The sequence below is a fragment of the Zychaea mexicana genome (assembly GCF_025766255.1).
Source record: "Zychaea mexicana strain RSA 1403 chromosome Unknown BDB00scaffold_38, whole genome shotgun sequence".
Taxonomy (NCBI): domain Eukaryota; kingdom Fungi; phylum Mucoromycota; class Mucoromycetes; order Mucorales; family Lichtheimiaceae; genus Zychaea; species Zychaea mexicana.
Window position 1 is genome coordinate 328465 of NW_026516701.1, and position 12239 is coordinate 340703.

The window sequence follows — 12239 nt, forward strand, 5'->3', positions numbered from 1 at the left end:
TAAAAGTTGGAAACTTTACAGTATTTCGGATGTGGTGGCAAGCGTAGGTATTTTGACACAGTCTTTCGCCAATAACAGCAGCTGCAGTTAGTCGTGCAAGCATTCGTTCGACCAGTGGTGCTAAACGACGTGATGATGCTTCTTATTAGCCGATGATGATACAATACACGGGGACGGTGTCGGTTTACCTTATTGAGTAAATACGTCTTTTTTAAGAATCACTTACACTCGCTCAAACAGTTTAACCTTTTCAAATTACTCGGTTATTCATTTTATAATGTTCTTGCATAATTTAGGGCGCTGTACTGACCCACACACGTGGTTCTTTCTACGCATGTACATCACTCCCTGACATAAGAACTATCTAGCTCCAGTATAACTTCGACAAACGGCATAGGCAATCACACGAAATCGGGCTCAACCAACGAGCTTATTTCTTTGCTGCCGTTCGAGAAGCGGCAAGTACAGGCGATAACACATTTCCTTATTGTGTTGTGCCACTTGACACATACGTGTTGCTCGCCGAAATTCTAACTCCAATAATTTGCCACAAAGCGTGCCTTTAATAGTATTCTGTCAGAAATACATCTTGGCGTAACAAGCCAAAAATAGCACACGTTTAGACCAAGAGGTAATATCGGCCACAACAGAAACAGGCATATGCTTGCTCTGCTAAGAGTCTAATAGTCAGTCGAATATGGGTCGATAAATAGCCTGGAGTAAAAATATTCTATGTAGAGCATTTCTACTTTGCGATTGGGCGCTTTAAGTACGGCTTTTTATAGTTACACTCAGAATATTATGCCTAAAATCATTTTTGCTTACAGTAATCAGCGGTAATCACTTGACGACGTCAGGAAGTATTCAGGTATGCAAATTCTTTGGCTTGAACAACCTTGGGTGTTCGTCGCTCTTTGCATTTTATAACATGTGAGGTCACTTGTATTCAATATGCCTTTGCTGGAAACAAACCCGCAAACATCAGTTAGAGACGTTACACAGACTCTTTTTTATTTGGCTGTGCCGCAGCTGCCCCCTATTTCCACTCCGTTTTTGACACATGTTCGTACTTGCAATATGTAATGCGTTGTATATTTTTTTGCCTTTTTGTCAAATTACAAGGAAAGAGAAAGAAAGAAAAAACAAAAGAGAGAATGCCGTATGTTCCATTTTTTTTTTCTAATCCTTCTTGCTAATAAACTCGGATGCGACGCTGGAAGCCTTTTCCTTCAGCTCATGAGCGTGTCTGTCAATATCGCTCTGCGCCTCCAAAAGGAAAGGTCGGATGAATCTTCCGTACAGGATTTCTGCACCCTATTTTAAAATTCGTGTATGTGTGAGATTACTCTGAGCAACACAGAGTGAAGGGAACAGCAACCGCAACAAAAAAGAACTTACTCGGAACTGAGGCAACGCCAACCACAGTACAAAGACGGTCTTGATTAAAAAGTAAAAAGGTACCCAGAACAACAACAAGTCTGAAAAGTATTCCACAATCTGCACAAATCCGATCACCGTCCAGTAAGTCAGCCACTGTTTATCATCAGCAGGTGAGGGTGTTTCGATCGCCTTGAATGATGCATATGCTGTATGATTCAACATAAAAAAATGGGTTGTTTACATGAGTATATACGTGTTTGTAATGTGCACATAACATCCAGCTCGGTATGGAAGATTGTTGCTGCTACTGGGTACTGTACCTGGATAGCCCCATGAGATAAAGTTTGTAATAAGCTGGCCGGCAATATTAAAAAAGATCATGATAGCAAAAAGGCCGCCGGCACCCAAGACAACATAGGTCTTAGGCACGCCCGTCATGCGTTCAAAGTCGTTGCAGTATTGGAACTGGCCGAGTTGTTCGTCAAGTTGTGAAATAGCCTTCTTACATCGCGCTTGGACACCTTCGGCGCTATACAAGTTATCGGTAGTCATATTTTGTGGGTTGGTTTGAAGGGAATATGTAGAAGAGTATGTATGTGTTGAGATATATAAAGGGGTAAAGAAAGAGTGGGAGAAAAAGGAGAAAAGATCGAAAAAAAAGTGGATGAACGTTTAAATACGCGTTCCTTCGTTAGCTTCATAGATGAACTATATATAAACTTTTTTTTTTTTGCAGTGAGCATTGGTGGAGGACCCTGTACACCATTCTCTTTTCGCATATTCGGAGCAAACAACATCAAGTTGCAGGTTTCACAGCCGAGCTCCGCACCAAAGTACCTTTTTGCCGGCAACTACTTTAATTTGCATCCAAAGAGAAGGCTTGGCAAAGAATAACAATCAACGTACATAGTATGAAAGACCTAGCCATGACGATACTATGAATGGTGCATTATTTGCCAAGTTTTGGCTGCTGCTGTGCTATCCTTGTTACTGGCCCACTCATCCTCATATGCCTTATTTGTTCAGTAGATCGACTCTATGAGTGGTCTTATTCAGTCATCCATATCATAATAAGCTTAGCATTTGATGAATGATCGAACGGGCCAGAGAAAAGCACCATGTTTTGCGGATACGTTATCATATCGAGAAAGCTGTGTCAGGAAAACAAAAAAGGAGGAGGCAATTGACTGAAGTCCAACGGTGGTCAGACAACGCTTATTTTCTTTAATACATACTGCAGGCCGCTTCCTTGTCGATCTTGTTAATTAGCACTTAATTAGCTGTATATTTTAGACATCATTTTTGACTAACACCTTGACAGTAGGCATGAACTGGAGTCTTAATACGACTTCGTAGCTATGGCAAAAGATGCTCTGTCATCTTGTTGCTGTGACACACACTTTTAGCTGGGTGGATATGAGGCAACACTTCAACTGTATCGTGCAACCTAGAGTGATCCACACTCGATATCCACCGCCACTTTAGCCTCACTTAGATATCCATATTGGCATGTGCATGGCGCAGCATCATGGGATGTGGTGAGGTGTATAGAAGAACTCAGCAGCTAAACCAAATTCAAAAAGAAGTGCTTTGCATGCGACCACGACATCAACATGCTCCACAGCGTAAAATCTATGCTTGACAGATGCTAGAAAATGGATGCTTTTTCTATTTTCAACGGACAAAAGAAGAGTAAATCATAAATGAGCAATAATTACAGGAGAGGAATACAATTGTAAAGAAAATGGGGATTATTTCTAAAGCTTCATTATTATTATCATTATCATTTATCATCACCACCGGTTTAATAAATTTCATCAAACGGCCGAGTGTCAGCAAAGCAGCTATCAAACACACTAGCAACAGCTCGTTCTGCCTCTTCTTTAGATTTGCAATTCGGGTTTTCCGCCACTGATAAGATAGCTCTTCGCTTGACACATGTCTGATGTTGCTTTGTAAAGGTATAGAAACCACGTTGGACTTCGCGTGTCCAGTTACAATCACCACTCAAACTTGCTGCTCGAACCTAATAAATAATAATCAGGCTTATACAGAGCTACATGCCATCATTGGCAATGATGAACATATGAAAAACACGGAAGGTTCCTTACCTCACTACAAGCATGATGGCGTAGATTGAGCCAATCCACCTTAAACCGATGATGGTCGTACAAGTGAACCATTTCATGGACCATTGTATGTTCTTGATGTGTTTTAGAGTTCATTCTGTTTTGACATAATAAAATACCGTCCTCAGGCGAGAAACCGCCGGACCGTGTAATATCACAGGGAGCACATAAAAAGTCGTCTCGTTTGATTTCACGACCAATCCTGCCGAGATGTTCAACCATGAACCGAACCGAGGGACCTTTTCCAAAAAGCGTGCTTTTCGTTAGTAAACGGCCTGAATTCTAACTTTTTATAATTTACCAAAAAGCATCCCAAGAAAAAATTGACGTACTGTTTTTAATCAAATTATCGCGCCAGACTTCGCACTGCCGACATTGGTATGATTCAAGTTCGCTGTCAAGGTCCTTGCGGAATGCTTTCTGCTCGTTCTCGGACATACCGAGACCAGTAAGATATTGCAAAGATTTGCGCCATCGCTCAAATTTCTTCATGTCCTTTAATGAAGTGGCATTGTTTTGGTTCGTTTGTGTCGTTGGAGCCGAGTTGTCTGCCATTGTGCTTGTGTATGTGTATACAAGCGGATACAAGGTCAAAAAAAATCTCTGACCGGGTCAATTCCTTCTCCGGCAACCACCAGGGCGCATTGACAACAAAATTTAGATGATGCTAACTCACATTTTATATACGATCCTGTAAACAATGAATCTACTTGGAAGGTTGAGACTGAGCAGGATCATTATATGATTCCACGTTTTTATTAGTCCATCATCTCTCCTTTAAACTTGGCTCTCGAATTATAGCTTACATACACAGTATGAGTGTATTACTCGCATTGATGGTGCTAGATCCTGTAACTTTTATTGGGCAATGAAGTTATCTAGTATCAAGTTGTTTCCATTTGAATCTAAAATTATAGTGTAAAAGGAATGATCGAGCTTTGAGCATAGTACCAGCCTTCCCAGTTTCCTCCTCTCCCCATTACATCACCATATTCTTCGCAAAGTGTAACTACGATCTTTCTTTCGAAGATCGAGAATGAATCGATCAGAACACCGCGACCTTCGAATGCTGGCGTTAAGTCTACCGTCGAGCAAGACCTACCGTTCAACTTCTAGCAAGATAATAACACATCAGAGGCTGGTATTGCTGTAATAGTCAGCAACTTTGGCGTCGAACACCTCCAATTCGCTCGTCAACTGCCATCTTTCCTGCAAGAATCATACATCGAATGGCCTCACTACACAAACGAGCAAGAAATCAATATGATTCACGAAGTGTTATCCAAATACAAAACATTTCGTCGTGATGCGATCTGTTACGACGCCAAATACCACTTGCTCGTTTGAATACACCGATGCTTATGCAGTGACGCTATACATATTGCCACAAACTCAAAGTAAGGACATCGTTATAATTAAGCATTTTTGCAATGACATGATATTGATACTTGTGAGCAACACCAGTTTGTCGACTTCCATGGCTAACAGAGATAAGAATCATGTGGGTCATATTTTGGCTCCGTAAGTATGGCCCCAACGTCTATCTTGCATAATGCCGATTATTGTTTAGCTGGCCATATCCGCGAAAATGGTATTGTCAGTTCACCGAATCTGCGTGTCTTTAAGTTATCCAGATCTAGAGGCTTTTATCCGACATGCTTTTTACCTAATGTATTAAATACCGATCTTTCAATCGTTATAAGAAAAGAACTGTATATCCGCGATCTTAGACAAACTGAAAGCCGAAGATTGATTGATATTCGCAAAAGACAAAGAATGCACATATAAATTGACTTTTGCTACAACTATCTTTCTCCTTTCACCTTTTAAATCAATATGACTACACACTTGTACGTTTCAATTTCGTTACATTATTGTACTTTACACATTCAAAAAAATTGCAGATAAACAAGATCATCGATGCAAAAAGGAAAATATTCAATAAAGAAAACCAGTTTTTATTTCGTGGGTTGCAGCTGCTTTAACCCAAGGAGAAAAGCAACACACTTAATAGAAAGTGGCAGGTCTCTTGGCAATGAAGAGGGCACGACGGCTCTTCTCGGTGCGCTGGACACGGTGAGGCAAGGGGAAAGCAAGCTTGTTGTTCAAGAGCTGTCTGATGTATTGACGGCGGATGTCAGCAGCCTTAACCTCAGCAACGCGGATGATTTGGATAGAGGAGAAACGGGCACGGTGGCGGGCAGCCATATCCTGGTCTACAGTAGTAGTAAAACACCCAGTTATTAACTTTATCCTAGCTCCAAAACTAAAATCTCAAATGTATAATAACATCATTGCGACGAGAGAAAAAAGACACATACAGCAAGTACCGACGGCCTCGACACGGGACATGCCACGGTATTCCTTGTACATGTTGTGGGTGCCGGAACGCGAATCGTAGCGGATCCAGATACCAAAGTTCTTGATCTGCTCAGGGCGCTTCTCGTGGATCTACATCGACAAAAATGTAAGTTTGATAAGTTTCCCAAGTTCCACAAAGCAGCTCTCGCTAATCTCCAAGCACTCAAACGCAGTAATTGTGTGCATATGCATACCTCGTTGATGGAGACGATCTCACCAGCGGCCTTCTTGACCTTGCGGAGCTTCTTCAAGAAGTACCAGAAACGGGACTTGGCAACGACCTCGTTAGGAGCGAAGACGCGCATGCGGTACAACTTGGGTTGGGGCTCCTTGGTCGAAGGGAGCTTGCGACCAACCACCTATATTAAAATAAATTTCGTCATTAGTATTTCTGAATCCACCATATACTTTCTGTTGCACACATATTTTCCACATTCTTACCTGATATTCGTGGAACTATAATTCGAGACAAAGCGGGTGCACAGGGTAAAAAAAGTTAAATGAGTACAGCTGAATTCCCAGTTCTGTGTTGCATTTTCCCTTCACTAAGCCTCCTTTTCACAGACAAATGGTCATTCAATGCGAGAGTCATTAGGTTCATTTCGGTTTCAGAAGCGGTTCTGTGCTGTCCTTTTCTTTGGTATTTTGACGCCTGTTGTAGATAGACGGATGGATGGATGGATGGATGGTTATGATCGACTTCTTGAACTGGTGGATGGATTGGAAGTAGTGATAGCACCAAAAGTTCGGTCGACGTCTCGTATGGTTTATGAGTTCCAATCATTGCGTATCGTTACTGCATCCGATGAATCCTTTGACTCTCGCATCGTTTCATGACCTTGACTGTGGTTCCCATGCACTACTTACTCTTGCCATCGTTATCAAAAAAAGAGGAAGAACTCGTTCTTGCACTTGCAACGCTTCCACTTAGTCCAGCATCCCGGCCCGCACGGAAATTCAGGGCGGACATTGAATCTTTGAACACTTGAAGTATGATACATGCTGGTTTGTGCTTTTCAAGTTTTCACTCTGTTTCCATCTTCTCATATAAATGCGTCCTGCAAAGGCCTTGGAAGCTATATAGTATACTTTTTGATCGAGCTTCTCCACCATATAAGCTGTCGTACGAAAGGAACAACTTTCCTCTTCCCCCACCCCTTGAATGAGTATATCTACATCCTCGAAAATGAAGCACGTAGATAAATGGAAAGGTATAAATAGAATATTGGCAGGTCTTGGTTATTCACAGACCAACTTACATGTCTTAAGAGAAGAAGCTCGCATAATCCTGCCTCCGGCAAATTAAGCCAAGCAAGGTTATTTGAAAGTCCATCTAGTGTGCGAGTGAGCCTGAACAAGAAGAGTCAAACATATACTATATCACCCTATCGACTGTGAAAGTATGCTGCTGCCAAAGGAAGAAAAAATTAGCTGTCAGCTACGTATCTTTGGTTTAAATGTAGCAAGAAGCGGGCGGTTAAGTTATTAGATGCAGCACAGTACACTGCCGATGATGTGATTTATGCAACAAAGTTCGGCTTTAACTTAAGACGAAAGAGAAAAATTTGACAAAGGACGGCATCTATTCGTAGCATACAAGTTTTATGCCGTTTCCACCAGCCAATATTGACTCAAGCATCTCAAAAAAGTAGTGGAATGGGGAGTGACGAGGAAAGCAAAGAAGGGTATCAATATGATGAGGAGAAGAATGGTTTCGGTTGCTCGGTGACGAGTAAAGGGATTGAGAAGAGCGACACAAGGCTTATATCAAGTAATGATGCTTCCTAGACGAACTGCTAGAGGATACAAGTAATGCATCTGAAACCTGGACTATATTTCAGGTGTGAAGAAAGTAACAGTTATGATAGAGTGGATATCACATTTATGCGCCAGACAACAGACTCACAACATTAATTAACGACGATGGCTAAGACACGATATTCAAAAGTTACTGTGTGTTGAATATACTGTGCATATGCATTTGTTATCCGGGCACTGTTAAGTTGGCCAACCATTCAGTCGACCAAACTTTTGATATCGTCGGCACAGATCCGCATGACGGAACTTCAAGCCACAGTTAATTACCGCATTTGTAACCTGACTGAACTTTTTTTTTTGGGGGTGCCATTCTAAAAAGACATTCGGGCTTGTCAAACGAATTTTAATTTTACGAAAACATGAAGGGAAATGCTGGGCGGCTATCACGGTCGCTTGAGCATCGAGTCTCTGACGCTTTGAATAGCTACAAGGAGCAAGGCTATACCGATTGGAGTACATCGACATTGTACGAGTACCTACAGAAAACCGATGTTTCATTAAGACGACAGAAGAAGAAGCAGCTAGAAAACATAATCGAAAAAAGTATGTATACTTGCTGTACAGTATACCCAGTTCACCACCAAATGACGGAAATCGATTAGCTGTTTAACTTTATGTGCATAAATCTAGTATTGCCTGATTTCGAAGCATCTGCTGACGAGGAAAACGAGGGGTATACATATTCTTTAACGAAGAATATTATGTGGTAATAGAGATTAAAGATGAAAGTTACTGATACTTCTCGATATGTCATATGGTTGAATAGTGAAGTATCAGAAGACGAAGATCAAGATGCCGGATATGCTTTGGTGAGTAACAGCAATACTACGATTGCTTCTTCATCTCACCCTACATGGATTGCCGAGTGTCTACCACCGAGCCTTATGGCCATATCTAACACCACACCATCATCATCAAAGCCAATTATGCAGCAAACCAATTCTATGAACAGGTCTGTAACAAATCTGTGGAATCTCCAAAAGAACGACTCACCAGCATCGACACCAACGCAATCGGAAGCTACTACACCTATTCCACCTTCTGCAACAACAACACCTACGACAGAGGTACCTCCTATTACTACTGGCGCTGCAACTACCATAGTGACGGAAGAGAAGAAGTCGTCAAAAAAGCGCAGCAAAGCAGCTGGTGGTGGCACTCCAAAGCGCGTTAGAAGTGAGTTATTGATTATGACTGTAGCAAAATAGCCAGATCACAGCGAATTTGTGGCGATGGCATTGTTCTTATGGTAACTGACGGTTTATCACCATGGAATTATATGTAATAGCCGAAACGCGTGATGAGCCTTTTGTTCCTTCTGCTCGACTTTCGGATCTTGGTGGTATCGATCATTGTGTGGAGGAGATCATGGAACTTATTGCTATGCCTTTGGCACATCCAGAAGTATACATTCACACGGGTGTCCAACCACCACGCGGTGTTTTGCTACATGGTCCTCCAGGTTGCGGTAAAACACGGTTAGCACATGCGATTGCTGGTGTAAGTTTTTTGTGAGAAATTATTTGGTTAGAGGATGCCAAAGAAATGGTGGGTATGGATCTCTTACGATATTTTTTCTGATGATCATAGGAACTGGGTGTACCTTTCCTCAACATTTCAGCTCCATCCATTGTGTCGGGTATGTCGGGTGAATCCGAGAAAAAGATCAGAGACGTTTTTGAAGATGCAAAGGTAAAAGTTGAAACGAGGATGATGTATATACGTGCACTTTGCTTATATACATGTTATTGATTCATAGACACACGCACCTTGCTTGTTGTTTATTGACGAAATCGACGCAATTACTCCCAAGAGAGAAACGGCGCAAAGAGAAATGGAGCGACGTATCGTGGCACAATTGCTCACCTGCATGGATGGTAGGCTATATCTTAACATCCCCTAATTTGGGAGAGGAGAGGATCATACAACAATAGAGTAAAGGAATGAAAAAAAGTGGTTTTGCTGACTTGATTTTGTAATAGATTTATCATGGGACAAAACGAACAATAGGCCTGTCATGATCATTGGTGCAACCAACCGTCCCGATTCTTTGGATCCTGCTTTAAGAAGAGCAGGTAGATTTGATAGGGAAATCAGCATGGGTGTGCCTGACGAAAAGGCCAGAGAAAAGTAAGCAGTGTGTTCATTGTCGCAACTAAATTATACGTTTCCCTTCGTCATATAGAAATGAATCTAACTGGTTTTTATTATAAAAGGATTTTGCGGGTGTTAGCTGAAAAGCTTCGATTGGAAGGCAAATTTGATTTCTTGGCGCTCGCACGGGCCACTCCTGGTTATGTTGGTGCAGATCTACAGGCACTTATCACACAAGCAGGCGTTATTGCAGTAAAGCGAATCTTTAAGCATTTACAGTCAATTACAATCTCCTCCACAGTTAACCAGAACAATGATGATACCAACAACACCAAGCCTGAAGAACAGCAGGAACAGCCACAACAACAATCAGAGCAAGATAATGCTATGGAAGAAGGGGAAGAAGGGGAAGAAGGAGAACAACAGCAACAGCAACAGCAACGGAGTATCGAGAACGCTATGGATATTGACGCTACTACTGTTACTGAAGATGCGACGGAAGACAATCAACCTATTCCAACTACCACTGTTGAAGAGTTCGAGTCTCAATCTGCATTGGAACAACTGCGATCTATTGCTGATTTTATCCAAAAACACAAGGAACCATTAACGCCAGCACAGCTTGAATCTTTGGCCATTACTGAACACGATTTCCAATTGGCTTTACCCAAAGTACAGCCATCGTCGAAGCGAGAAGGCTTTGCAACAGTACCCGATGTATCTTGGGACGACATTGGTGCTTTACAGTTTGTGCGAGATGAGTTGCGTATGGCTGTGGTTGAACCTATCAATCATCCTGAGTTTTTCGAACGCGTTGGTATCACATCGCCAGCCGGTGTGCTCTTGTGGGGCCCTCCTGGCTGTGGTAAAACGCTGTTGGCAAAGGCTGTGGCAAACGAAAGCAACACCAATTTTATATCCGTCAAGGGACCAGAGCTATTAAATAAGGTAACGTTATCAAATGAGTGTTATTAGCATTGATGATGTTTTCCTTTGGCGCTGACGTACATTGGTTGTATATAGTACGTTGGCGAGAGTGAGCGAGGTGTACGACAAGTATTTGCCCGTGCTCGAGCATCATCCCCATGTGTTATTTTCTTCGATGAATTAGATGCTTTATGTTCTCGACGTGATGACCAACAGGTAAATGTCAAAATGTCTTCGGTATATATGTACAACAGAAACTACAAAAACGTATTCTATGTATGTGCGTTCATAGACCGATTCATCCGCTCGTGTTGTGAATACGCTTTTGACCGAATTGGATGGTGTTGAAAATCGTAGCCAAGTTTATGTCATTGCTGCTACGAATCGTCCAGGTAATTGAATTGCTTATGAGAAAACCAAGGATCATGGAGCTGAAATATAGATATGTACATCCTTGTATATAGACATGATTGATCCGGCTATGCTTCGGCCCGGCCGACTGGATAAGCTGCTCTATGTAGAGTTACCCACACCTGCTGAACGTCTTGATATCCTGACTAAGCTTACAAAGAAAACTCCCTTGGCTGAAGGCCTACCTCTTAAAGATATTGCAGATGACTCTCGCTGCAACGGATTCAGGTACATATCTCCTATCTATAGCACTGGGATTAGCACTGAGAAGATTAGACTATGTTGACCCTGACATTTAACTTTCCCTCTTATTTCCTTTAATTATAGTGGTGCTGATTTGGCAGCATTGGTTCGAGAAAGTGCAGTAGCATCATTACGAAGCAAATTCTATTCTGCGGGAAGCGTTTTAAATACAGATGCCACAGCGGACGAGATTTTCGTTGAAAAGGAACATTTTGATATGGCATTTACTAAAGTGTCACCGAGTGTATTATCTCAAGTGAGTTCTTTTTTCTTTGCTTTGTTGCTTAATGCCATTAAGATATCTCATTTTATTGACTCGGTTGGTCTTGTTCTTTTTTAGGATAAGCTACAATATGACAAGTTGCGAAAGAAATTTGGATAAATCAATAGATGTCGATTCTTCTTTTTCCTTCACCATCTCCATTATTAGACGCACAAAGACTCCTTTGTTCCCTCACTCAAAGAATCTATCATTTTGCATTAAACTCCCTCTTGCATTGTTATATACTATATTAAAATACTAATTTTTTTTGTCATGGCTTATAGAAGGCTTCCTTATGAATTGAGAACAACTACTGAGAAGTGATACAAGAAAGGATGATCTTGGGTATAAGTGCTTGCAGTAGTCATGTCTACGGCATCCAGCTCAACTTCTTGTATCAGGGGAAAATTCTGCAGTATTGGTCAAAATTACAGCTGCTTGAATTATGTATCAAATAGGTCGAAGTACCTATCAGTAGATAACACACCTATCGCCAATTGTTATCTGCGAATCACTATCCGACATCGAGTTATGTATGTGGATAAAAACATCCCAAGGAAGGTCGAAATGGCGAGTTTCGTACCACGAAGTTTACTACAAACATAGCCATACTG

General features: G+C 41.5%; 4 protein-coding genes across 4 annotated transcripts; 1 reads left to right on the forward strand and 3 right to left on the reverse strand.

Moving 5' to 3' along the window:
* Positions 1-1179: 1179 nt before the first annotated feature.
* Positions 1180-1932, reverse strand: BDB00DRAFT_763969 (TB2/DP1, HVA22 family-domain-containing protein; the record flags this gene model as incomplete). The annotated part of the gene is made up of 3 exons (XM_053119433.1): positions 1180-1314; positions 1399-1586; positions 1701-1932. 3 exons carry the CDS (start codon positions 1930-1932, stop codon positions 1180-1182), a joined length of 555 nt encoding a protein of 184 aa, XP_052979561.1.
* Positions 1933-2849: 917 nt separating this feature from the next.
* Positions 2850-4351, reverse strand: BDB00DRAFT_824340 (metalloprotease ATP23). The gene is made up of 3 exons (XM_053123604.1): positions 3842-4351; positions 3492-3748; positions 2850-3406 (listed from the first exon to the last, which is right to left on the reverse strand). Exons 1-3 carry the CDS (start codon positions 4062-4064, stop codon positions 3185-3187), a joined length of 702 nt encoding a protein of 233 aa, XP_052979562.1. The 5' UTR covers positions 4065-4351; the 3' UTR covers positions 2850-3184.
* Positions 4352-5311: 960 nt separating this feature from the next.
* BDB00DRAFT_824343 (60S ribosomal protein L18ae) lies at positions 5312-6774 on the reverse strand. Its single transcript, XM_053123605.1, has 5 exons — positions 6738-6774; positions 6312-6326; positions 6065-6229; positions 5831-5960; positions 5312-5725 (listed from the first exon to the last, which is right to left on the reverse strand). The coding sequence occupies exons 1-5, from the start codon at positions 6744-6746 to the stop codon at positions 5517-5519; spliced, it is 528 nt and encodes a 175-aa protein (XP_052979563.1). The 5' UTR covers positions 6747-6774; the 3' UTR covers positions 5312-5516.
* A 1226-nt stretch (positions 6775-8000) lies between these two features.
* BDB00DRAFT_824347 (P-loop containing nucleoside triphosphate hydrolase protein) lies at positions 8001-11912 on the forward strand. The gene is made up of 14 exons (XM_053123606.1): positions 8001-8231; positions 8319-8361; positions 8455-8497; positions 8609-8864; positions 8977-9188; positions 9279-9380; positions 9448-9565; positions 9671-9818; positions 9905-10730; positions 10806-10925; positions 11002-11101; positions 11174-11348; positions 11448-11619; positions 11704-11912. The coding sequence occupies exons 1-14, from the start codon at positions 8048-8050 to the stop codon at positions 11743-11745; spliced, it is 2541 nt and encodes an 846-aa protein (XP_052979564.1). The 5' UTR covers positions 8001-8047; the 3' UTR covers positions 11746-11912.
* The last annotated feature ends 327 nt before the right edge of the window (positions 11913-12239 follow it).